General features: G+C 42.9%; 3 protein-coding genes across 3 annotated transcripts; all 3 read left to right on the top strand.

The window, feature by feature from the left end:
* The first annotated feature begins 7338 nt into the window (after positions 1 to 7338).
* Positions 7339 to 9516, top strand: LOC122320081. Its single transcript, XM_043208157.1, has one exon. The coding sequence runs from the start codon at positions 7339 to 7341 to the stop codon at positions 9514 to 9516; it is 2178 nt and encodes a 725-aa protein (XP_043064092.1).
* A 182-nt stretch (positions 9517 to 9698) lies between these two features.
* LOC122320080 lies at positions 9699 to 10790 on the top strand. The gene is made up of 2 exons (XM_043208156.1): positions 9699 to 10636; positions 10706 to 10790. Exons 1-2 carry the CDS (start codon positions 9699 to 9701, stop codon positions 10788 to 10790), a joined length of 1023 nt encoding a protein of 340 aa, XP_043064091.1.
* A 343-nt stretch (positions 10791 to 11133) lies between these two features.
* LOC122320079 lies at positions 11134 to 11685 on the top strand. The gene has a single exon (XM_043208155.1). It carries the CDS (start codon positions 11134 to 11136, stop codon positions 11683 to 11685), a length of 552 nt encoding a protein of 183 aa, XP_043064090.1.
* Positions 11686 to 27562: the final 15877 nt, after the last annotated feature.

Genomic DNA, 27562 nt, shown 5'->3' with positions numbered 1-27562 from the left:
TTCTGGTTGACCTTGAGAGATGGATGGCTTATAGCAAACTTTAATGTTTTGGTGACTGAGAATTTCATTTTAGCACTCAAATCTTCCGTGCTCCAGATTTTATTTTGCTTTCGAATAAGGATTGTCTAGCTCGTAGGGATATTTTGGATTCCCCTTACTAAACCTCTGGGAGGTCGCAAGTCAGTCAGCAAAGTGTTATATCCTGCATGATAAAAGGTATATCCTATATATAGTTCAATGTTTGTTAAAAACCTAGCCCATTGACAAAATAGGGCCACATTACAGGATAACATTTTTCGTTAATTCATTCATTCATTCATTCATTCATTAGGTGGCACTACAACCCGATTCGGGTTTTGGCCGACCTCAGCGTCTCCCTCCAGGCGCCTCTGCTCCTCGCGCGCCTCCTCCAATCGGAAATACCCAGAACAGTCAGGTTCTCCTCCATTTGGTCCTTCCATCGGAGCTTTGGTCGTCCTCTTCGTCGTCGCCCGTAGTCGACCCTCGCTTCAAACACCTTCTGAGCTGGAGATTCTTTATCCATACGCACAACGTGGCCGAGCCAGCGCAGACGTTGTATCGTGATGCGCCGGACCACGTCCACGTCGTCGTACAACTCGTACAGCTCGGGGTTCATCCGAATGCAATAGTCGTCCCCAATCCGAAATGGAACAAAGATCTTACGAAGAATTTTTTTCTCGAACACTCCAAGCGCTGCTGCATCCGTCAGTGATATTACCCATGCTTCTGCGCCATATAAAAGCACGGGTAGGATGAGTGTCTTGTAGAGTGTTGATTTTGTTCGGCGGGAGAGGTCTCTATTGCACATTTGCTTACTCAGACCAAAGTACCACCTATTGGCAAGTGTGATTCTTCGCTTGATCTCCAGGCTGACGTCATTTTCGGTGTTAATGGGAGTGCCAAGGTACGTGAACTCCTTGACCACTTCGAAGGTATAGCTGTCCGCTACCACATGGGAGTCTAGGCGCCGCGCCTCCCTGCTTGTAGACAGCATATACTTCGTCTTGCCCTCGTTTACAGCCAAACCCACTTTTGCCGTCTCTTTTTCGATAGCCGAGAATGCAGCAGTGACATCACGCTTGCTGCGGCCAATGATGTCAATATCATTGGCATACGCAAGGAGCTGGACACTTTTATAAAAAATAGTCCCAGATCGATGTACACCGGCTTTTTGCAGTACCCCTTTCATCACGAAATTGAAGAGATCGCACGACAGAGGGTCGCCTTGTCTGAAACCTCAAACGGTATTAAAAGGTTCGGAGAGGTTCGTTCCTACCTTGACAGAGCTGATGGTACTGCTCAATGTCATTCTGCAAAGCCGTATTAGCTTTGCAGGAATACCGAACTCAGACATGGTGGCATATAGGCGTTCCCTCGTCGGGCTATCGAAAGCAGCTTTATAATCGACAAAGAGATGGTGTGTGTCGATGTTATTCTCGTGGGTTTTTTCCAGGATTTGGCGTAATGTGAAGATCTGGTCTATGGTGGACTTACCAGGTCTGAAGCCGCACTGATAAGGTCCAATCAGTGTGCTGGTATACGGCTTCAGTCGTTCACATATTACGCTCGATAGGACCTTGTATGAGATGGTAATCAGGCTGATTCCCCGGTAGTTGGCGCATATCGTCGGGTCACCTTTCTTCAGTACAGGACAAAGGACGCTAAGATTCCAATCGTTCTAGCCATATTTTGCACAAGAGCTGATGCATGCACCTTATCAGCTCTTCGCCGCCGGCCTTAAACAACTCTGCAGGCAGTCCCTCAGCACCGGCTGCTTTGTTGTTTTTGAGCCGCGTTATAGCAACTCGGACCTCGTCATGGCTAGGTAGTGGTATATCCACATTGTCGTCGATTGGTGGTATCGGGCTGCTTCCTCCAATGGCGGGATTGGTGCCGTCATCGCCTGCTAGCAGCTTGGAGAAATGCTCCCTCCATAACCTCAGCGTGCACTGCGTATCCGTAACCAGATTTCCATTTTCATCCCGACAGTTAGATGCTCCGGTCTTGAAACCTTGTGTCAGACGGTTGACTTTTTGGTAGAATTTTCGAACATCATTCCTGTCTTGTAACACCTCAAGTTCCTCGCACTCTCGCTTTTCTTGCTCCCGTTTTTTCCGTCTGAAAAGTCGACTCTCTTCCTTCCTTTTCTCCCTGTAACGTTTACACGTAGCTCGCGTTCCGCCAGACTGCAGCGTTTTTCTGTGGGCGGCGTTTTTTGCTGCAGCTGCGACTCGACACTCCTCGTCATACCATTGGTTGAACCCAATGGTTGTTTCAGCAGCAGCTCGCATGGAGTGGGAAATGTGCGCCCAGAGTCCGCCGGCGTCAACAGGGAGAGGGATAGGTTGGTGGAGCAGTTCCGAGAGGTGAGTGGAGTAGGCTATTGCTGTCCGTTGTGATCGCAGCCTAGTGACGTCAAGCTTTCGTTTCGTAATGGGGCGTATGTTTTTCGCTCGGCATAGCCGCATGCGTATCTTGGCTGCAACAAGATAGTGGTCTGAGTCAATGTTGACTCCACGAAACGTACGCACGTCCATCACGCTTGAGGCATGCCTTCGGTCTATCACAACGTGATCAATCTGGTTGCGCGTCTTTTGATCAGGGGACAGCCATGTGGCCTTGTGGATGTCGAGGTGCCGAAATCTGGTGCTACTCACTACCATGTTTCGCGCCGCGGCGAAGTCAATCAGCCTGAGACCGTTGTTCGAGGTAGTCTCATGGAGGCTGAATTGACCGACGGTGGGGTTAAAGATGCGTTCGCGCCCGACCTTTGCGTTGAAGTCCCCGAGGATAATCTTCACGTCGTGGTCTGTGCAGCTGTCGTATGTGTCCTCGAGTCTCGCGTAGAATGCATCCTTAACAGCATCGTCCTTCTCCTCCGTCGGGGCGTGCGCGCAAATTATGCTTAGATTGAAAAACCTAGCTTTGACGCGGATTGTAGCCAGTCGTTCACTCACTGGGGTGAAGTTGGAGACGTGGTGGCGAAGTCTCGGGCTTACTACAAATCCGCATCCAAATTCGCGCCTCTCCGCATGGCAGCTGCAGTAGATATCGCAGTTTGCTCGCTTGGAGCAACCTTGTCCTGTCCATCTCATTTCCTGGATGGCGGTAATGTCAGTCTTTAATTTTTCGAGGGCATCCGCCAGTTGGATAGAGGCACCTTCCCAATTAAGGGTTCGGACATTCCAGGTGCATATCCTTAAATCGTAGTCCTTTTTCGTTTTGCGGTGGTCGTCAACATAAGGGGGATCCTATCCGAGGCTTTTGCTTTGGTCTTCACTGGGCTTCTTTTTTTACGAGGCGGGTTCCAAACCCTGCGCTCAACCGTTTAACGTCCGGGTGACATCGCTGCACACATTAGCTCACTATCTAGCGGATGCTAAGATAGCTACCCAGGAGGTGCCACGAGGAGGCTGTGTGTCAACTTGCAATCATTCGAAAACAGAGATCGCACTGGCGGCCACCAAGTTGACCGCGATCAGAAAACTTTACTCTGTACGAATGAAAGCCATCCCATCCCATTTTTCGTTAATTATTTATCTATAATTATAATCTCTCTATCGTGAGGTAATTTTTTAATGGCTCTGAATTATTTTAAAAATTTGTCGGCTTATGTATATATGTAGTTGCATTATATTGAAGACATTAAATATGAAGACATTAAACGTAAATCTTTTGACTGTTTTTTACAGGTATTAATAACTTGGCAGGCACCCCCTCGCGAAACTTGGAACGGAGATTTACTTGGTTACACAATTACCTATCAACGAAATAATTCTTATAATAACTTTGTAAATCAAACTAAAGTTAACATATTACGCGCAGATAGCTTTAATGATTTTCGACTAGTAGGATTGGAAAAATATACACAGTACGCAATTAAAATATCAGCCTTTAACTTTAAAGGAGATGGACCATCAAGCAAAGCTACTTTTGTTCAAACATTGGAAGATTCTCCTTCGGGAAGTCCTCAGTTAGTAACATGTCTTGCCCTAACTGCACAAAATATTGAAGTATCTTGGCAGCCCCCACCAAAAGAATTATGCAATGGAATAATACAAGGCTTTAAGCTATTTTATGAGCCATTATACTCAGAGAGTATATATAACACTCGCGAAACTAAAATAACGTCAGCACTCAGTACTGTGCTTCATGGTCTTCAACCCTTTACTAATTATAGCGTTCAAGTTTTGGCATTTACAAGGGCTGGGGAAGGAGCTTTAAGTTCTGCATCAATGTGCATCACTGATGAGGCCGTCCCGGATGCGCCAAAAGGTGTTAAGTCCACTGTAAGCTCTGAAACATCAGTGATTATTAGCTGGCTTCCTCCTCGACGTCCAAACGGGGTTATAACCAATTTCAATGTTTACATAAGAGTGATTGAAAAAGGAAAAGAACTCAAAATACTTAAGGAATCTCTTCATGCACAACAAAGTCATTTTGAAGTTAAACAGTTAAGTATAAAAGAATCTTATGAAGCCTGGGTGACAGCATCTACAAGAGTTGGCCAGGGACCCAGTACGCCTGTAATTAAACTAATACCAAGTGCATTAATACCAGCAGCAATAGTTTCATTTAGTCAAACTCTCAATGTAGCTTGGAGAGTAGACATTAAATTAGCTTGCCTTTTTGTTGGGTTTCCAAAAGCAACAGCAGAGTGGAAGGTCTTAAATAGTCGACTGAAGAAAAATTTACGAATGGAAGTAAGCAATGATAATACACTAAGTTTTCAAAACATTCAACGAGAATATGAAGGAAATTATACTTGTTTGGTTAAAAATCCAATTGGAAACGATCATATCACATATCAGCTATTTGTTCAAGGTAAATACAAATCCCATAATATATATGTATTTACTGTCTAAAGATATTCTTATTTTTTTAGTGCCACCTTCTGTTCCAATACTTATCATTTATTCTGTCCAAAAGAATTCAATATCAATACAATGGAAAGTGGATGATACAGGTGGTACTTCAATACAAGGCTTTACGTTAAAGTTCAGACGGGAATCATCAGAGTGGAATGAATTATTATTAGATCGCACCCTCTACTCTTATTTGCTAGAAAATCTTGAGTGCGGAACAGGTTACCAACTTACAATGAACTCTTTTAATAAAATTGGCATAAGTTCTATAAGCGAAATTCAAACAATAAAAACAAAAGGTATGATTATTGACAGGAAGAAAAATTGAAAATTACTTGAATTAAATTTCTTTATTAAGGCGAAAAACCAGTTCCACCATCGAAAGACAATTTTATTCATTTAAATGTAACATCGGTTTCATTGGACTTATCTTCTTGGCAAGACGGTGGTTGCTTGATAATATATTACAGCATCGAATTTAGAATTCATGGCCCTGAAAACGAATGGATTATCGTCTCAAATAAAGTCGAGTCTAATGTAAGGTATATTTTTATTAACCCTTTACATTAATTCTAAGCACTTTTCTTATTATTAGGCATGGTATATAATTGGAGACTTAGATCCAGGAACTTCCTACAATCTACGAGTGACGGCCTACAATAATGTTGGATCAAGCAACAAAGAATTTTATTTTGAAACGTTAAGATTAATGGAAAAGAAATATAAAGTCAGTCATGAGGACCTGCCCAGCTTTGAGACCGTTATCAACGATTCTCATCTTATTGCTGTTATTGCGACTTCAATTTTTGGAACAATTCTTGTTTTGATTGGAGCATCAATATGCTTTAATAAGTGTACGTAAATTTGTTAATAAGGGCAAAAACTGTGAACAGTTACGATCCACGGCATCCTGAAAGATAATAACTTTTATTTATTGGCAAACGAATTGTCATAATAGTAAATATACAGCTGCAATCAGAAAATGATTAATCTTTAAACCGTTCTTTGAATCATTTTTTAGATATTGAATTTTATTGCGATTAAAGTCATTATAATATAAAGGCTTCCTTTTAAACCAAAGGATCAAGTGCCCTTGTTCTAAGAAAACTGAACAGCCGAACAGGCCCCTGGCCATTAACTTAAATAATTTCGGGAAGAAAGTCGACTTACTAAGGTGCCCGAAATAAGTATGTAGGACACCTAATTTTTTTGTTTAACAAAATAACGCTTGAAAATTTTTCAAAAAAACAAATTTGTAATTATTCTTTATTAAATATGTAACACTTTTCAAGTTTTAGAAATAAAATTAAACTTCACAAAATATTATAGAAAATGTTTGGTCCAGCCCAAACAACTTAAATAACATCGCTTTTGTTTTCGTAACATCATAACTAAAAACTTTTGTAAACTGCCCTGCGAGGCAAACTCTCTTAAATTCGCTTGCCCTGCGAGGCAATTCTCTTAATCATCGCTTGTTCTTCGCTTATCATTTATCACTTCTTACTTTTTCGTTAAGCTCATGCAGCTGCATTGCATTGGCATTGCCAAAAATAGTCATCATCAGTCGTTGTTAGCCAACAGTCGTTAATAGTTGTCGTCGTTATCAAGATCGTTGCTAGATCGTTGCATTTAACGCTCAAACCAATTCGGGTTTGTCTGCGCATAATTTCGTATTATTTTGTCGCCGCCCTTGTGCCGCTAAATAAACTCTATTGTACTTAATAAACATAAGTGAAATAATTGAAACAAACTTGTTATAATTTACGTTGGAGCTAATTAAATACACCTTTATAAACCTAAAATAAATCTTTGTGTTATCTTGCCAAAAAATAGTTAGTGAAAAAGCTCGCTAACTCAACATTTTGGAGGCCCCGGCGAGATAATCACAAACATTCGAAGTGATTTAATTATAAATTAATACAAGCATATTGGTGTAATTCGAAGGTCGTTGGCCGTGTGACATTTTGCCCTCTATGCAAGTCTCGCTTGCGGTATTATCGCGTGTTCTTTTTCTCCTTTTGTGCTACGTTCGTTTGGTTGAATACAGGGTGTCTTGCCTTGAGTGAAACATGTCGGTCGAAGACAAAACCCTTTCGCCCCAAACTCAAGCTACCTTTTTTAAGCTTAAAGCCGAATCAATTTGGCAACGAGCCGAAACAATAAATAAGCAATTAACAGTGGAAATGCTTAGAGGCATGTGTGACAATGATCTTAGTGTGCGAGAAGGCCTTGTGAACAAATTGAGTGATTGTTTTTGCCTGGCTCATGACAACTTAGAAAAGGAAGACTATAATGAAATCGGTAGCCAATTACGCGATAATTTCGAAGAACTTATAGCCACCCTAAAGGTTTTTCGTCTCATTCGATTTTCGTAACTCAAAAATCTCGATTGCCGGATCTTAAACTCCCAACATTTAGTGGCGGCTACACTCAATGGGCCGATTTTCATGCTATGTTTTCGACGATCATCGACAAGGATCCTAGCCTCTCGAACATCGAAAAACTGCAGAATCTGCGCTCCTGCCTCAAGGATGCGGCCCTCGACACCAACAAATCATTGGAAATCTCTGACAGCAACTACCGTATCGCTGTTGATGTATTAAATAACAGATTTAATAATAAACGCATTGTTTTTCAGGCACATGTTGCACAAATCTTTGGCCTAAAGACGATCGAAGCTGGGTCAGTTGGCAAGTTAAGAGAACTTTCTGATAGGCTTATCAGTCACATGCGGGCTCTTCAAGCATTGGGCGATCAAGAGCAAATTGCAAATTGCTTCATTGTTCAAGCCTTGGTGCAAAAGCTGGATCCACCTACCCAAGCCAAGTGGGAGGAGACGTGCTCGGTTGATAAAATACCATCGTGGGAGGAGTTTTCGAAGTTCCTGGAAAGACGTTGCCAGACGCTAGAGAATGTGGAGCTTGCCATGGCTACCCATTCTTCCAGCCACTCATCTGGAAGGCACAATCGTTCGAACAAGGCCCTACTAGCTGCCAGTCCATCACGATGCCGATTCTGCAGCGATAGTGGCCACTCCATATATACATGCACGAGATTTGGAAATCTTTCTCCAGCACTAAGGCTGAAGGAAGTAAAGAAGATGTCGCTGTGCATAAATTGCCTTAAAGACGGGCACCAATTGCGCTCGTGCAATTCTAGCGGCTGCAGGAAATGTGGATCCAAGCATCACACATTGCTTCATTTCGGAGACGCACCATTTCCAACGTCATCTGCAATGCCATCGCCAGCTCAGCCTGCGCCGGCCCCAGCTAATACAGCTCAAGGTTCTTCCAATCAGTACTCACTGGCTTGCACGCTGCCCTCTGACTCAGCTTCTTCCTCTTTCGAAGGACCTCAAGTTTGCAACTTTGTGCTCTTGGCAACTGCTAATGTTTTTATTAAAAACAGAGCTGGTAGTCTAATACCTTGTCGTGCCATACTCGACTCAGGTTCGCAAGTGCACATTGTAACATCAAGATTCGTACACCTTCTTGAGCTCAAAAGGATTAAATCTGCTGCAGCTGTATCTGGTCTTGGAGATTCTAGCTTCAAAACTACAGGATATGCTGTCCAGCTGAGTTTATCATCCAACTCTTCCAATTACTCTGCAAGTATTGAAGCCGTGGTTGCATCCTCCATTGTCAACGATCAGCCTGACTTCAATTTCGACTCATCGCCATGGAATATCCCATCAAATCTACCGTTGGCTGACCCGGAATTCAACAAATCGAAGAGGATTGACCTTCTCATAGGAGCAAGTTTGTTCTATGATTTGTTATGTATCGGACAAATCAAGCTTGGCCCCCACCTTCCCACTCTGCAGAAAACTCGACTTGGATGGGTTGTCTCTGGTGGCACGGCACAAACTTGCCACACTCTCGTTGCCTCTCAATCTATTTCGGATAAAATGCCAGAGCCTGAAGATCGACTTGATGATCTTCTGCAGCGATTTTGGGAATTAGAATCCTGTCCTTTGGAAAGCTCGAAATTCACCAAAGAAGAAACGGAATGCGAAGACCATTTCCAAAACACCTTCGTTCGGCTACCCAATGGTGAATACGAAGTTCAGCTACCGAAAACTGGAAAAATCGATGGACTTGGAGAGTCATACCAGCAAGCATTTCGCCGTTTCCTCAGCTTGGAGCGAAAGCTGGAACGCCGTCCTGATGTCAAGGAACAATACTCTAACTTCATAAAGGAGTATCTGGAACTCAATCATATGTCGCTTGTGCCACCAGATGATAGAAGGCACTGCAGATTTTTCCTTCCGCATCATTGCGTCTTTAAAGAGGATAGGACGACCACCAAACTGCGTGTCGTATTTGATGGATCAGCAGCTTCATCATCTGGAATCTCGTTGAATGACACGTTGATGGCAGGACCTACCATACAGGCTAAGCTCTTCAATATTCTAATCCGTTTTCGTACTTTTGCAGTTGCTCTCACTGGAGACATTGGGAAAATGTATCGCTGTGTTCGAATAGCCAAGTCAGACAGCTATTTGCAATGCATTCTTTGGCGCGATTCTGATAAGGATCATCAGCATCTACAAGTTGGATACCGTAACATACGGTACCAAACCCGCCGCATTTCTATCAGTTCGAGCGTTGCATCAGTTGGCCATGGATGAGCAGTTGAAATACCCTGTAGGATCTCAAATCGTCAGACGTGATTTTTATGTTGATGACTTGATCACCGGAGGCAGTTCCATTGAAGAAGTCGAGGAGATTCTTCATCAAACAAAGGACCTGCTAGCGAAAGGCCACTTCATGCTTCGAAAGTGGTGCTCTAATATACCAGTCGTTCTCGAAAATGTTTTTAGAAGAGGAGAACGAATCATTTCTGAAGTTTCACGATGGAAGCGACATAACCAAAACTCTCGGATTGGCTTGGGATCCTGCATCAGATGTCCTTCTTTTCTCGTACTTGCCTACGCAGTCCACGACCAAGCCAAACAAACGTTCTGTGCTCTCAACAATATCTCGATTTTATGACCCGCTTGGCCTCATAAGCCCGGTTATAACCAAAGCCAAAATCTTCCTACAGGAGCTCTGGAAGGAGAAGCTACACTGGGATGAAAGCTTGCCCGAATCTTTAAGCTCAACCTGGTCCAGTATATGCCTTCAGTTTCGCAGCGTGGAAAGGACGACATTTCTCAAATTCGCACTACTACCAAAAGGATCAATCGAGATTCATGGGTTTTGCGATGCTAGCATGTCTGCCTATGGAGCATGCGTATATATCGTATCCAGATCTGCTGACAAAGCCTATGCTCAACTATTGTGCGCCAAGTCTCGAGTAGCACCCTTAAAAACTTTGTCGATTCCGAAGCTTGAACTGTGCGGAGCTCTTCTGTTGGCCAATCTTCTAAGCGAGCTTCAAAAAATGGATATATTTTCAGGTCCATACTTCTGCTGGTGCGATTCAACCGTAGTCCTAGCTTGGCTAAATAGTGAGTCATCCCGATTCACGACTTTCGTTGCTAACAGAGTAGCATCCATTCAAAGACTGTCTGCCGGAATGGAATGGCTTCACATACCTACTACACTAAATCCTGCTGATATCATATCCAGAGGAGCCTTGCCCATGGAATTGAACGCGTCCGATCTCTGGTTTCATGGACCTTCGTTCTTGCTGCTACCGCGATCCAGCTGGCCGCCATCCCCTGCCCAAGAGCAGTGCTTACTGGAGCTGCGCAAGGCAACGTGTTTGGTTTTGACGTCACCGATTGATCTGACATCTACGTGCAAGTTTGAAAATTCATTTCCTGCTATGCAGCGAATTTTCGCATACATATACAAATTCTTGTTTCGACTTAGATCACCCACTCTGACTGTTTCAGATCTACAGAATGGTACACGCCTCCTAGTTCGAGCGGCGCTCGCTGTGGACCATGTGGACTGACTTAAAAGCAATTCAGGCCAACCATGTCCTGAAGTCATCAAATTGCCTGTCATCGCTGTCCCCATTTGTTGACGATTTTGGTCTTCTACGAGTCGGAGGTAGACTATCGAACTCAAGCCTGCCCTTTGACTCACGACATCCAATGATCCTGCCCAGGAAGCACCCAATTACTTCGGCTATCATCAAGCACTTCCACGAAGAAAGTCTTCATGCAGGACCTCGGACGTTACTGGCCAGAATCAGACTCCACTATTGGCCCATCGGGGGGAGAAGAACAGTCGCTGCTGTGGTCACCAGGTGCATTCGCTGCTGTCGTGCTCGGCCACGTACACTTCAGCATGTTATGGCAGACTTGCCAAAGGATCGCGTGGATTCTTGCAAGGCCTTCACTATCACTGGAGTGGACTACTGCGGCCCATTCATGTATAAGCCTGAAGGACGAAAACGCCAGCCGTTGAAATGCTACATATGCATTTTTATATGTTTTGCAACCAAAGCAGTTCACATGGAACTAGTGGCTGATTTATCCACACCAACATTTTTGGCAGCCCTCAGACGCTTTATTGCAACAAGAGGTCGTCCCAAATGCATTTGGTCTGATAATGCTACCAACTTCACCGGAGCCAAGAACGAGCTTGCCGAACTTCGTCGTTTATTCCTAGCTGAGGACCATTTGAAGGCAATCGAGAGCTTCTGTCTAGCAGACACCATCGAATGGAAATTCATTCCACCCAGATCGCCTCACTTTGGAGGCCTTTGGGAGGCCTCAGTTAAGACAGCCAAGCATCATCTTTATCGCACTATTTCGCAATCCACACTTGGATTTGATGAGTTGCGCACCATCATTTGCATGATCTCGGCTATCATCAACTCTAGACCGCTTCTGCCCCTATAAGAGGATCCAGCAGACCTTGATGTCCTGACTCCGGCACATTTTTTAACTGGCGGTCCTGCTACCAGCTTCAGCGAACCAGATCTCTCTAACCTAAATGTCAACCGACTTGATCGTTGGCAGAAAATTTTTCATGCTCGCAAATCAATGCCACGATCAGAGAATGCTCTTGCGGTAGTCTGCGCCATCAGAGGCATCCCAATGGACTCAAATGCCCCATCACCAAGTGGTACATTGCAAAAATATAAAAAATTGGTTTCTTTTTTAATTTTACTTAATTAAAGCATGTTTTTAAACCTGTATCAAATTGATACATAGGAGCTAATATGTTACAGATTTTAAGGGACGGATGCGGGTTAAATAGTGCATCCTTTGTTGTCTAATACCTTAAGAATTCGACCTGGCATTGAATTAATTAAGTTTTTCAGTATTTCTATGTCGATTTTCTCCCATTCATGTTTGATAGTTTCTTTTAATACTTTAAGACTACTGAATTGTTTCCCATTAGCATAAACCATTTGGGATAATATGCCCCAAAGATTTTCAATTGGATTTAAGTCCGGGCTGCGAGCTGGCCATTCCAAAATTGGGATTTGCGATGATGAAAAGAAGCTCCTTGTATGCTTTGCAAAGTGGATAGGTGCATTATCCTGTTGAAAAGTCCATTCTTCACCAAAAAAAACTCTCCAAATTGGACTAGAAGATTTCTACATATGTTTGTGCATTCATTTCATGAGATATAAAGCACATAGGAGCCTTTCCATTATATCCAAAGGCAGCCCATACCATGAGAGACCCACCGTGAAAGTTCCTGGAGACGTGGACTTTTTTGGGACTTCTTATATCGCGATAATAATAACGATAGCCATCAGGGCCATCTAAATTACATTTTTCTTATCGCTAAATATAACATTTTACCACTCTACATCCCAGAATTTGTATTGATTAGCAAACTGCAATCGGGCCACTTTGTGCCTGGGCACAACCTGAACTACTGGTTTAAGCATTTTTTTTCATATGAAACATTTTCAGATCCTTTTAAAATTTGTTGGACTCGATGAGTGGATACTGGAAGAGACAAATTACATCGTATTTGGGATGCACTGATGTTTTCATTAATTGCCAGAAATTTAATTCGTCGCTTGTCTCGCTCGTCACATAGGCGGGGCGCCCAGAACGAGGTTTTCTACCATGATTTTCTGGGTCCTTTAAAAGGTTTTCCACCGTCCTCTTACTCCTCTAACATTCTTTAGCAATTTTGCGTATTGAAATCCCCATTTCTCGGAGTGCCAATATTCATGCCCGCTCTACATCGCTCAAATGAATAAAAGTTGACATATCTGAACAACAAATGTTATGTAGAACCTTATAAAAAATATTTTTTTTACGAAATTCACTAAATTCATTTATTTGTAACTGTTAGCAATCACTGCAATTGAAATAATTTAATTCGATGTCATCAGCTTTACTAAAACGAACACAAAGTGATCTGTCCCACTTACTTATTTCGTTCACAAAAGCAAAGTTCACCAGATAAAAACGAACCTGACGGGATAATCGTACGGTCCTTTTTTATGTTCTCATTGCTAATGTCTCACAAATTTTTCAACCAACAATTAGTAGAAGAAAAAAAATCCGGGAATTGGATTTTGTGGACAAAAAAGTCATTAACATGAATGTCCTACTTACTTATTTCGTACACCTTACAGCAGTCGAGTTTTTCTTAGCTCTTCAGCATACCCATAATTAACATTTAATTTACAAACACAAAACTTTGCCAAAACAACTAATACTCATAAGGATCCTCGTCATAATAAGTGATATAACGCCTGAAGGCAATATTGCATTTCTTAAAGTGTTATAGTATACAGTAGAATCGCGCTTAAAAAAAAATAAAAAAAATTTTATTTCACAAGAAAGGAAGATGAAGCTGTCTCCTTACTTTAAATTTATAGTCAAAGTTTATTTTTATCTATCAATAAAAGCAGTCTGTCAATACGTGCTTCTTTAATTTTTCTGTGCAGCTCACCTCTCACAATTTAATGAAAGCTGATAAGTACTGTATTACGGGGGGACTAACAAAAGTTCGCTTAATAGAGTAGAAAATTTTTCTTTTAATTTTATATCTTTATTAATTATCTCTTTGTATTTTTTCAACGTAATCGCCATTTATTTCGATACATTTTTAAGTCGATAATACTCTTCCTCGTAAATTTTTTTTTTTAAATAACCGGAAGTCGCGAGGTGCTAGATCTGGGGAATAAGGTGCTGGTCGAATTTCTTCGATGCCTGACAGCGCGATAAAGTTACTTGTTTTTTCAGCAGTGTGCGCTGGCACATTGTCATAATGCAAAAAGTATCGGCGAAGTTCCTTTTTGGATTACTTCAGGTAAGCAAGTTTCAGTATACCACTTGGCAGTTACCTTCTGACCTTTTTCCAAAGGAATAGCAGCTACTTTCTTTCTGGTGTAATAGGATAAGTCTTTGTATTAAAACACACTGCAGTTATTAAGAGTTAAGAGTTGGAGCAGCTAGGTCCTGCTCCAGGAACATCCGATTTTACTCTGCTCTTGGGCATATGTCCAAAGTATAGACATGCCCTCGGCTGCGCAGCTGCGCTGTCGGAGACGCCGGCAGCGGAGCAGCCGTCGCTTATGTATTATTATATACACTGCGTATTTGGCAAGCGCGCAGTGTATAGCGTGAGAGAGTATTATGCTTACATATGATCAGCTCAGTCGCGCATGCTAGGCATGCGGACTGGGCACTTGGGTTGCGCATGTCAAACCTGCAGACTAAGCACTTTGGGCTCCCGTGGCATTCCTGTGTGAGTTGGATAAGCTCTGCACATTTGACTTATGTATTACCTCGCAACATTGTAATTGAATTTATGTAGCTGATACAGAGGGTACCCAATATGTGAGCATACTACACTGGTGAAGTAAATTGACATCATTACTTTTGTTGCTGACTTTTGTTGCTTTGCTTTAACGGGTGGATTCGCACCTTCTGGGCTCCATACCATGCTTTGTTGTTTGGTTTCAGGGTCGTACTTGTAAAACCAGGTTTTTTTCTGAAAAGTGGAAAAAATATTGAGCAAAAAGCACACGTGCCTCTTTTTGAGCTTCAGTAAAAATTTAAGGGATCCATCTTGCAGATTTTTTCGTGTGTCCAAGATCATTTTTTAATATTGGAGATAAAGCCATGGCATTCAAGCCCAGTTCTAGACTTCACCAGCGCTACATTAACATCGTCAGTTGCAAATTTTGGACGGCCTTCTCGATATTCGTCCCCCACAGAAAAATGTCCTGTGTGAAATCTCCGGAACCATTTAGAAACAGTCACAAGGGATGGCGCATGCACTCCAAATGCAGTTTGGCACTCACTAAATATTTCCACAGGCTTGAGCTTACGCCGAAATCCAAAAAGAATATAAAACGGAATTTCTTGCTGCGTTGGTAATTTTCTGAAAATAAGAGTGATATATCATAAGATTATTATAAACAGTATGTAATTTTTTATTTATAAAAAAATTATAATGTGGCAGCAACTAAGCGAACATTTGTTAGTCCCCCGTAACTCTTAGTTAGTTAAGAGGCATAATTTGCAGAAACATTTTTTTAAAATGTTAGCTAAAATACTAATAATATCGGGTCTATTGATCAATGATCATTGAATGCAAATATAAAAATGATTTATTTAAATTTAAAAATGCACAATAGGGAATGGTTAAGTCAGAGCCAAGACTATTGTAATATCTTAGATTCCTGCATTGACTTAGTTGCCTGCATTGATTTATGTGCCTGCATTGGGAAAGATTTTGTTGCAGGATATTGAGGCAGAAATGCACTTAACGAACTGCCTTTTTTACTGTTTTGCTCGGTAAATGTGAGGCGCGGCTAGCTCTGCTGACAGAAAACAACACTCATTATATTCGGGTTTGGGCTTTCGTATATATGTCAGATCTCCGCGTCGATGTTCATGATTCCCGCGTCGACTCCTGTGGTGGCAGGCCGACCTTGAGTCCTCTGCCTTACCGAGTCCTCTGGGTACCGGTCGTGTACTTGACTCGCTACTGGCCCTTCTCGAGTTGGGAATGTTAGGCGGGACCTCTTTGGCGGGGCTAAGCTAGCGATGTTGCAGTCACCACTTTTTACTCCTTATCCGGAGTTTGGCCTGGATCTTCGTCGGCCCGGCAACTAGCAGATCCCCACTCTCATGAGAACAACTTCGTAGTTTCCCAGACTCGTAGATGCGCCCTACACCTTACCTTGGATCCTTCGGATCTCAGCTTGACAATCTCAGCTTATTTTGACGTGACCGTCGTTGGACTTCTCGACTTGGCGATCTCGGTCCGGATGACAGTGGCACTTGGTTATCACTTGGTTTCCACTAGCGCTAATACTTGCATTCGTTAGACTTTCATTTGACTGTCTGTCCGCGTACGTGCGTTCTGCTTTTATACGCCGTCTCGGTCCCGTTATCCTCTCCAGCCGACTCACGTGATCGGGTCCAGAGTGCACCGAGGTACCGTTAATTCACAGTGTCTTCTCTTTGCGCGGGTCCGAAGTCTACGGATTTATCGTTATATCGGCTCCAAGGCCAGCGGATTCACCGTTTGACCCCGATACACTTTCCAAGGAAAGGAGTCCAGGTCCAGAGCGGTACCGTTATTTCCTTCTTCTGTACGCTCTTCCGAATGCCGGTTCTCCCCTTGTTGCTCTGCAGAGTTTCCCCTGTACCTGTCTTTGTGGGGAGCTTTAAAAATCTACACATCTCCTTCTTCATTCGGAAACTATTAAATCCTTGGCTCCGGAATGTCCATACACTTTTTCAGTTCGACATCCGTCCAGACCGTCCTTCCTCTCGTATCCTGGTTCGTCGACTCCTCCAAGCTAAGGCTAAGAGCTTCTTGGAGCGCAGCTGTAGGCCTCAGCTTATTTAACCCTGTTGGTTGTTCGGCATCTTGACTTTGGCGTCTTGATCATTGAAAACTCTCCGCGCGCAATTCCTTCATCGTTCCATATCCCTCGTCGAACTTCCAAACTCCCCGTTTCTCCATGTCTGCTCCTCCTTCGAATTTAAAAAGTTTCTCTCTCGAAATATCTCCCGCGCATAATCGATTACCTTGATCAATTACTGCGTTTCCACTTTTCAGGGCTCCGATCAGTGTCGGCGTCCATAATCTTGCCTCTTCCTGCTTCGCCTGCAGCCGGCGCTAATGCCACGCCGCGACCGTCCCCGCTCTTTTCTGCTGCTCCCCTGCAGCGCCCGCATGGTGGCCTGCCGCCGGGCGACAGAGCCTTCTTAGGCTCTCCTAACGGGGCCTCGCTCCCGCAGTGGATGCGGTTGCCTCCGGCCGTAGCACACCTCACCCGGCAGAATGACATCCGGTCTCGGGCTGCCCACCGAACGTCGTCCTCATTCGAGGAGACGACCGGGGACACCGTCTCTGTCTCGCTTTCGTCCTCACCGGACTTTAGGACAACCGTTACCACCTCGTCGGAGGACATCTCCCTCTCCGACACCTCGCACTAAGCCGACGACGGGGACCGCGACACCAGCGTGCATGCCAGTAGCTGGAGGATCGACGACGAGCGCCGGTACCTCCATTTGGCCCTAGGCTTTTCGCCTCAGTCTGACGTTTGCGCAGCTGCTGCTGCTGTTGTTGTTGTTGCTGCTGTTGTTGCTGCTGCTGCTGTTACTGCTTGTGACCCGCCCTTGAGACTTCGAAATTTGGAAAGGCTGAACCCTTTCTCGAGTGAGAGCCTTTCTTTGCTGTGGTTGTGTTGGTGGCCAAGTAACGGTAATCGCGCTTTGCGTACTTACCCTCCGCTGACCCGCTTTTCGCGCTCCGGCAGCGCTCGCTCTCCTAACTGTTTGAGCGTGGGTGCCGTTGCCTCGATACTCCGCATCGTCCTCTCTATTTCCCACGCAATGCGCGTACAGTGTGCCTCCACTGTGACGGTCACTGCGATTATTTCTCCTCGGTTGTGGCGGGTTTTAGCTCGCTGATGTGTGTCCTTTTTCCTTTCCGTTCAAGCTGTGCCGTAGATTTATACGCGTTTTCCACTGGTGTTTGGGTGTCTGCGTCAACATCTTGCCGGCCGCTTGTACTTCATGCAGCTTTCTCAGTTCCGTACATAGGCCCTGATGTCTCCATGCATGCTTTGCCAGTGGTACCTTTCAGCTACCCTTGTGATCGTTTTCCGGTTGCACAAGTGATCGGCACTTGGTGTGTCGTGGTTTTCTGCAAAAACCTTTTTCCTGCACCCGCTGGGTTTACATTAGGTAGTCTGGATATTTCTCTTGGTTTTGTCCCACCTTGCTTCGCATCTCCGCTATCCAGTTGCATTCTGGTTCCTTCCTCCTGTGTTTCTCCCTTCTTCGTCTTAACTCGGCGGCATGTCGCTGGCAATGGCTGCCTCGACAGGGCGTCCGTCACGACGTTCAGCTGGCATTTTCTGTAGGATATCTCGAAGTCTGGAGATCCAATGTCCAACTCGCAATTCTCCCCGACGACTTCTCAATGCTGTTGAACTATTTCAGGGCCATCTGATCTGTTATCACTTTGAAGTGCTAGTCCTCTAGGTATGGCGCACACTATTGCCGAAAACTTTTTTCCGTTAGGGAGTAATTCCTTTCCGCTCCATTTAGGGAGCAACTAAAATAGGACATTACTCTCTCGCCTTATTCCGAATGATGGGTGAGTAGAGCACCAATCCCATAATCGTTGGCGTCTGTCTGTAGGACAAATGTTTTTGAAAAGTCGGGACTGCCTTTGGCTGCTTCAAAGGCTTGCTGGTGGTCGTCGGTCCATTCCCACTTCATCTTTATCCGCAGTAGGGCGTTTAATGGTTGGATTAGTGTGGCACATTCGGGTACGAACCGTCGATACCACGATGCCACTCAAAGGTACTGTCTTAGTTCCTTTATGTTAGCTGGAGGTTTCAGCAACGCTATCGCCTCTACTTTCTCCGGATCTGTTCCGATCCCTTGGTCTGAAATGCGATGTCCTGAGTATTATAATTCCTTCCAGAAGAACTTGCACTTATCTGCGTTTACTTTCACGTTTGCTGCCCGCAGTCCGACAGTCTTTTTTTTTAAATATTCCTTCAGGTTTTCTTTGTGCTCTTCTGGTATCGGTCCGATGAAATTATTGCCGTCCTGGTGCGCGAAAACGTGACTTGGTCGAGCGCTCTTTGGAATGTCGTTGCTTCAGGATATAATTTATCAAAGGCATTGGATACGCATCCCTTATAAATTTCGCGTTTATTTGCAGGAAATAAAAGCACAGCCTCCCCTTTCCCCGTCTTCTTCTTCACATGTCAATTGGTGAGCTGTATGGGCTTCTTGATGGCTCGATGCATCCTTTCTTGTGCAGCTCGAATACCTTTTCGTTTTTTCCCCCTTGCACTTTGGGGCTTTTAGGGTAGTATCGCTGCTTCACTGCACAGTAGGCCGGATTGCCAAATAAGCGGCATAAAATCGAAAATTTTATTGAAGCAAATCTTAATTTTTATTTAACTTTTTAATATTAAATTGCCTGTATAGAAAGTATTAAAAAATATTTTTAGTTCAAATGCAACCTTGCAATTTTTATTGAGCTTCAAAGTCAAGTGATTGAACCGCTGATTTGTGTGATTAATTTGGCGGGAAATCTTTTCTCTTGGCAATCACAAAGGAGAAAAGATTTTGACATTATTTAAAATGGATTTTAAACTTCGAGGTAAGCAAATTGAGTTTTATGAAAGCATTTTGTGTAAAATTATTTTATGTGTATAATATGTGTATTGTTTTGTGTTGTCCAAAGCGAAAAAAACCTAACCTATATGTTCGTCTTCTGTGGAGAAAAAAAAGTCTTCTGCATATTTCTGCAATGTGTAATGTATGTTTAACAAAAGTAGAAACTGTTTAGTAAAATATAATAATAATCCGATTTGCGGCTTTTTGCGGCTTTTCCGATAATTACATTTTCTAGATGGGCATGAGTTCTGTCATGCAACGTTGCTAGACGTATGGATTGACAGCGCTCGCGACTCTACCGCGCTTGCTGAATGGATATTTGGCCAGATAAATGAGGGTAAGCTGACTGTCGACCAAAAGGGCGAACTTCACAAAAAAATTAAAAGCTTTGAAATTTATATAAAATCAAATCTACAAAAGTGTAGCCGTAATATGCGAACATTCAAGAATAAACATTCAAAGTGGCTATCAAAGTCTTTAAAAATAGTTCTGGATAACCAAGCGGATATTCCAAATTTAAAAATGGAAGACCAAAGCGTATGAGGAACGAGGAACGCGCCTTAAAAGAAAACTTGCTAGTGATGTGGCAGTTACAAATGACAATGATACCAAACTTTTGATTCACGCAGCCACAATGTCAGCCAGAAAATCGAATGAAAACAATACTGCATTTCTACTTCAAAATCCTTGTACGTCAGAAAGACAGGCAACTGAAGCAAAAAGAAAGATTCTAGCAGCTGAAGCAATACCTCTCACAATAAATGATGCATTGGAATTTTTGCTAGAAAATTCATTAAGCAAACAATTATACAATGAAATTCGTCATATGAGTAAAATACATAATACCCAAACTACCACAAAGTTCAGGAAGCAAAATTACAATTGAGGCCTGTGGGAATAACAGTGACAGAAACAGTTGCAAAAGTTGCTTTACAAAATTTATTAAATCATACTGCTAGCCGAATTTTATTATTACAGGAAGAAATATTCGTTAATTTAGAAAGTGTGTCCAGCGTTGAATTAATTGCGAGTTACGGTTTTGATGGATCGTCTGGGCAAAGTATGTATAAAAAAAGATTTGAAAGTAACGAAACAGACACATCAGATCAGTCTTTATTTGTTACAACCGTCATACCCTTGAAGCTTGTAAATGAAAAAGGAACAATTTTTTGGAAAAATGGATCCCCGCAATCTGTAAGATTTTGTCGCCCTCTCAAAATGGAATTCGCCAAGGAAACAATTGATCACATTTTGAAGGAAAAAAACGATTTGGATGGACAAATACAAAATTTGACTCCTTGTGAAATAACGATTTTAGATGAAAAAAAAATCACCGTCTCGAATGAGTTGTACATGACACTTATAGACGGGAAAGTTTTAAACGTTGTGACGGGAACTAACTCCTGTCAATTATGTTCGATCTGTGATGCAGGCCCAAAGCAATTTATGAAGTCAGTTGATGTAAAATCTTTCCCTCCGAAACCTGGACACCTTCATGCGTGGATACGTGTTTTTGAATTACTTCTTAAAATATCCTATAGAATGCAGTTTAAAAAATGGCAAGCAAGAAACGAAAGTGACAAACTCGTTATGCTTTCTAAAAAGAAAAATGTGCAAAAGAGAATGTGGCAAGAAATGGGATTGCATGTAGATAAGCCGAAACAGAATGGAAGCGGAAACACAAATGATGGCAATACAGCCAGAAAGGCTTTTTCTAATACAAACTTATTCGCATCAATTTTAGATGTGGACTTGGAATTAATTAACAGTCTGCATACTATTCTAATAGCTATTAACTGTGAATTTGCAATCGATCCTCAAAAATTTCAAAAATTTTCGGAAAAAATCATTAAGCTATACATGTTGAATTACCCATGGTATCCGATGTCACCAACTTTACACAAAATTTTAATTCAGGATCCCAAATAATAGCAGAATCAGTAGTGCCAGTAGGCTGTCTTGGAGAAAACGCGTCAGAAGCGCGAAATAAATTTTACAAGCGTGATAGGCGAATGCATGCTCGACAGAACTCTCGAATAAATAATATGATGGATGTGTTCCACAGATCTATGGAGTCATCAGATCCCTTTATCTCAAGTATTTCAATTAAAAAAAGGGCAGCTCGACATAAAAAACAACCCCTTCCGCAAGACGTAATTGAACTTTTTGCAGCACCCCAAAACGATATTCCTAGTACTACAGAATCTTTTCCTAACAACAGCAGTTTTAATGATATTTCAGATGACTCGGAAGACTCGGATGCAAATGAAATAAATCCATTTTCATTTGAATTAGCTGTAGAGAACGATTGAACACATTTTATTTCAGTTTTTTTTTTTTTTTTTTGCCAAAGAACATTTTTTAATACTAAGTATATGTAAGCATAAAATCTTAATATATATCATTTTATACCTATTTAAGCAAAATGAAATCCATCTTTATTATAGATAATAAAAATCAGTATAATATGTAAGAAAATAATTAACGTAGGTATAAAAAAAGAAATCTAACTTCAGATCACGTATACGTTATGTTGTCTTCCATGGCCAGTTAAGGTAGGCGTGGTAAAACTTACTTAAAACATTGCTTAAACATTTAATGTGGTGTATTCTTAAAATATGCCAAGTTTCAGCTCGATATATACAATTTTCGATTTTATGCCGCTTATTTGGCAATCCGGCCTACTGTGCACTGGCTGGTCGTTCTTCATCGTGATCTTGTGGACGGATACGTTTGATGTTCCTCTTGGGTCTTCTAGGGCTTTCAATTCTTCCTTTAAGAATTCGGCAATGTTCTTCTGAGAAATTTTCCGGCGCTTGTACAACCGCCACCGACAGTCTCTTTTCCTTTCTTGCCTTTCTTGTCTGGGGTTTCTTGCTGGCATCGCCCCTTCGAGTCCTGCGCACTTCACTTCCGCCCCAATTTTTGTGCGTCTATCACCCTTGGGAGGATCAGCAATTGCATCAACACTTTCCTTGTCCCGAGACCAACCTCTATATCCAGCTGTGATTTGATGCTCCAGCATCGTCCATCTGCCATGCGCACCTGCCTTCTCGTAGGTACGACCTTACCGGCGGCCTGCCGCGTGTCACCAATTCTTCGCTTATAAAGCGGCCAGGTGCATTACCGCAGTTCCAACAGAACGTGACCCGACGGTTGCGGCACCTTTTCGCTCAGTGGTTCTCCACATCTACGGCGTGCCTGAGACGTTGCATTAATCGTTTACCCTCATGTCGGGTCCTTCCTGGCAGCGCCTGTAAGTGTGTCCCTGCTCCCTCCTCATGACAGGAGCATGAGCTCAGGCCTTTTGGGCGTTCTCCTACTCAAACCGTTCTCTTTGCGGGTCGAGCTCCTTGAACTCAAATGCCAACGCCATCAGGGAGTACAGGTTCTGGCATTCGTAGGGACCGAACAGTCTTAGTGCCTGTGTGCTGTTATCTTTTATCCATTCTAAGACCTCGTTCTTGGACAAGCCCAGGAGTCACATCTTAGACCTGACCTAATCTGCCATTTTGGCTGCCTCCTGCCGCTCACGGCTGTTCTCCCGTCGATCGCAGCTGCTGCTCCTGCAGGCGTTTGGCAGGCGGCTCACGTCCACAGACCTTCGGCTCCTGTGACTTTTATCACGATCGGTGGGTATTTTGTATAGTTTGCGGGTTCGTCCCACCAAATGTATTCTGCGTGATCCGCGAGACCAAGAAATAACACTGAATATATTCGGCATAGCTAAAGTGGTTTTGTTTTATTGTTTTCGGGCTTTCGAATTATATGTGGGATAAAAGGAGGAGTCCTTTTTATCCACGTGGATGTTAATGTTTGATGCTTCCCTCGTCGACTCCTTTGGTGGTCTCGCGTTCTCTGCATTACCGAGTCGTGTGCTAAGCTCGCTACTGGCCCTTCTCGACTTAGGGACGATAGGCAGGACCTTCCTGGCGGGTCTAATGCTGCCGATGCTGTAGTCACCACTTTTCGCTTCGCACCCGGAGTTCGGTCGGTTCTTCGTCGGCTCGGCGCCTAGCAGATCCTCACTCTCGTGAGAACCGACGCCCGTTTACATACGCACAACAGGCCCTGACTCCACCAACTTGGTCGTTCCTCAGAATCGTAGACGCGTCCTACACCTTACGTTGGACTTCTCGACTTAGGGATCTCGATCCGGATGACAGTGGCACTTGGTTTTCTCTTGGTTTCCACTAGCGTTGATACTTGCATTCGTACGACTTTCATTTGACTGTCTGTCGAAAATGATTTAAAATTGGACTTGCGGTGTAGCAGCCTAGCTGGGGATTTTCCGTCGCACGAAAGAAGACGCAAAGACATTATTGCGCGGGCGCAGCCAACAATGACGAGAGATTATAATCGACTGACTCACACGAGCAGTGGCAAATTCTTACGAAGTTACAACTCTCAAAGCTTATCAGTATAAGAGTAGGAGTAAGAGTAAACTAATTTACAAGCTAGGCTTAGAGTACAAGAACTTCATTTGACTTCAATTTCATCTACTTCAGTTTTTCTCTTTACTTATAATTATGTATTTATTATTCCAAATTTGTATTTGACTGCTCCAACATTCCGGCCCCGTTGAAGGCTTCCGGCACTTTAACAATTTCGTTGCTTTCGTTGCTAATTGGCAGAAACGCCAATTTATGAATCGCTCGCTTAATGACGCCTCCTTTGGTTTTTATTTCGGCCACCCTCACTCGTTTGTCTTCGCCGAGCGATGTCGCCACGACGCGACCTGTTAACCACCGTTGAGGGGTAGATTGTCCTCGTGTACGAGGACCAAGCTGCCGACTTCCAAATTGGTGCCTACTGTGCACCACGTGCTGCGCTGCTGCAGGCTGGCCAGGTAGTCCTTGGACCAGGTTTTCCAAAACTGCTGCTTGAGTGCAGACAGCATTCGCCCCCCGCTTCAAATACTCGAAGCTGGCCTTTCTGCATACTCCGTCTGTGCTGGATTCTGGCGGCAGCGTAAGAAGAGGCTGGCCGATCAAAAGGTGCCCTGGAGTTAGTGCCTCTCCATCGTTGGGGTCGTTGCCAGGCGACGCGATTGGACGCGAGTTGAGCAGCGCCTCGACTTCGACCAGATGCGTGCTGAGTTCGTCTGCTGTGAGTCTGACATTGCCGACTCCTCGGAGCAACCGATGCTTGGCTGCCTTGACTGCTACCTCTCACAGTCCGCCGAAGTGTGACCTCGGAGGAACGAAACACCACTCGACGCCTCTCTGCGCCGCGTATGATGTCAGCTGCCCTTGGTTCCGACGAAACGCTCCCACGAAGTTGGTCGCGTTGTCGCTGTATATCTTCTCCGGAAGACCCCTCCGTCCGACGAACCTTTTAAATACAGATAAAAAACTGTCAGTAGAAAGATCGACAACGAGTTCCAGGTGAACAGCCTTTGACGAAAAACACACGAAAACAGCCACATAGGTCTTGATTGGAGGTTTTTCTCGGAGTTTTAACGAGACATAAAATGGAACGCAGAAATCTACCCCACAAATCAAGAAAGGACGAGCTTGTCTAACCCGATCTGCTGGCAAATTGGCCATTATTTGGCCAAGAAGTACAGGCTTATAGCGAAAACAGTGGACGCAGTCTCGAACAATTTTTGTGCACGCCTCTCGAGCATTAATTAGCCAAATCTGCTGCCTCAAAAGCGAGACCATCACTTTGGCGCCTGCATGATAATGCCTGTGGTGTAAATTGTGAAGGAACAGCTTAACGAATTGTGATTTTTGAGAAAGCATTAATGGAAATTTGGCGCCATACGGGATTGATGAATTCAACAGTCTGCCTCCAAAACGAATTAATCGAAATGCCACCCCATCTAGCTCGAATGTGTGTATGAAGGGATTTAAGCGTTGAAACTGTGGGGCCAAAACTTGCAATTTCTCCAACTTTAAAAATTCTGACCCTAACTCAAGTCCTTGAACTATTTGCACGAGCCTTAGGAATGACAATCTTAATTCCCTTGCGGAAATCACAGATTCGCATAGACCCTTTTTCTTTCTAGTAAAACGATGTACATATGCGATAATGCGGAGTAATTTGTCGAATGACGAACATCTTTCTATAAGACCAAGGAAAACGTTTGGTTCACTTGTCGCAAAGGAATGCACTGTAGCACTTTTCTTGTTCTCTGACAGCTTCAATTCCAAAGAAACATCAATCTGGTGAAGGTGAGGCCATTCGATGTAACTGCGTAGTAAAAAATCTGGCTCATTTTCCCACAGAGAACATTTCAAGCCGTCCACATCTGTTCCACGCGACACTAAATCAGCTGGATTCTCAGTTGTAGGAACATGACGCCACACTGCATTTTCTGATAGCTCTTGGATTTCAGAAACTCTGTTTGCGACGAACGTTGCGAGTGTGAATGGATCCCTTTTAAGCCAATAAAGTGTGACTTGAGAATCTCACCCAAACTGTGGTCCGACGCTGAGCAATATTGACATTTTGTCTCAGTCCGTCGTTCTGTCTTTGTGCATGAAAAAGAAGATCTTGAAAATCCCTTATTTGATCCCTGGCTGGTCTTTCCCTTGTTCCTTGTGGATTCCTCAGCAACTAAATGCTGATACCGACGATTTAACTGAACCACGCAATCGGACCATGTTGGCAAAGTATCGTAATCTAACTGCTCTTCAAAGCGCGATTTCGTACCGTGATCTACTTTGGACATTGCTATGTGAATCAGCATGGCGTTATTTATTTCCTTCTCGCTCCCCAAAGACTGTAATGACGCATACAGAACTGACATTTCATCGATTAGAGACCTTAAACTGGATGCCGATGGTTTTAGTACAGGAGGGATTTCAAATAATTGTGACACTGTATCAAAAAGATAAGACATTTGTTGTCATAAACACTTTTAAACTATCCAATGACTTTTCGTAATTACTCTCCGAAATTTAAAAAGCCTTAACTGTTTCTAGGGCACCATCAGTTAGACAAGAAAGCAAGTGATTAAACTTCTCGACATTTGTTAAAGATGTATCATTATGCACCAAGCTTTCAAAAAGACTTATAAAGTTTTTAAATTCCGGATGTTTTCCACTAAATTTAGGCAGATTTACTTTTGGCAAATTTGATATCGGACGATGATGATTGTTATCCGCCTGATTGACTTTTTGAGAATCGTTGACTTGCATTGCAGACCGGTATAATGATTTTGTGATAACACACATATCCTCAACTGACGCTCTTAAATCGTTACTTGGATTAATTAAATCGATGTCTGACTGGATTTTTAATAATTTTTCACAATAAGTTTCAAGCAGTTCCATTCGGTATTCAATTTGAACTTTATCGAAGGAGATAGTTCTGTCCTCGAATGCCGTTCTCATACGCCTAATATCAGCCATAACCCTATTGTGTTTTTGCATAGCTGCGAGAAGTTTTTGGCTAGTTTTAGAAGTTCATTCCGTAACAATTAATTCCTTATCTTTGTCACTCATTTTGAAATTATTAGAATTTATTATTTATTTTCCAAATTTATTTATTAATTATATGCCTCTCACAAAGGCTAAACTGCAATATTTTTGCCGAAGGACAACGTTGAAGCAGAATAAAATAATTTATTTTGGTCACCTAAGGGTTAAAGAATGCGAAATAATTGTGTATGTATGTACTTGCAGGTATAACCTCTGCAGCCAACGCCAAAATTAAAACGATAAAATTTTATTCGACAACGCAAAATAGGGCTAAAGATTCCCGCGAATTATTGTAGATCACATAGGGGTTAAAGATGCCAAATAATTGTGTATGTATGTACTCGCAGGTATAACCTCTGCAGCCAACGCCAAAATTAAAACGATAAAATTTTATTCGACAACGCAAAATTGGGTAAAAGCTTTCCGCGAATTGTTGTGGATCTCATAAGGGTTAAAGATGCCCACAAAACACAGCCAAAACGCACCAATTTATGATTTTAATTTATTAAAAACGTGTATATAAGTGACTCATATAAGCGTTAACAATTGTGATACACTGCGTCGAATTCCAACGGGTTCTATTTATTTAAGCGAAAATTCTCCAAAATGCAAATGTATGTATGTAGGGTAAGATGGGGTAAAACCGCCAAAAATGTACCTATATTTGACGATGTCAAGCTTTCATTTATAAAATGATCAATGAA

Source organism: Drosophila ficusphila, unplaced genomic scaffold, assembly GCF_018152265.1.
Source record: "Drosophila ficusphila isolate 14025-0441.05 unplaced genomic scaffold, ASM1815226v1 contig_414, whole genome shotgun sequence".
Lineage (NCBI taxonomy): Eukaryota > Metazoa > Arthropoda > Insecta > Diptera > Drosophilidae > Drosophila > Drosophila ficusphila.
This window is presented reverse-complemented; position numbering and strand designations above follow the sequence as displayed.

Bases quoted from the DNA above. Each gene is read 5' to 3' on its own strand.
- LOC122320079 (XM_043208155.1), top strand. From the start codon at position 11,134: ATGGCAGACTTGCCAAAGGATCGCGTGGATTCTTGCAAGGCCTTCACT.
- LOC122320080 (XM_043208156.1), top strand. From the start codon at position 9,699: ATGTTTTTAGAAGAGGAGAACGAATCATTTCTGAAGTTTCACGATGGA. The intron at 10,637-10,705 runs GTTTGAAAATTC...GTTTCGACTTAG, and splicing joins GATCTGACATCTACGTGCAA to ATCACCCACTCTGACTGTTT.
- LOC122320081 (XM_043208157.1), top strand. From the start codon at position 7,339: ATGTTTTCGACGATCATCGACAAGGATCCTAGCCTCTCGAACATCGAA.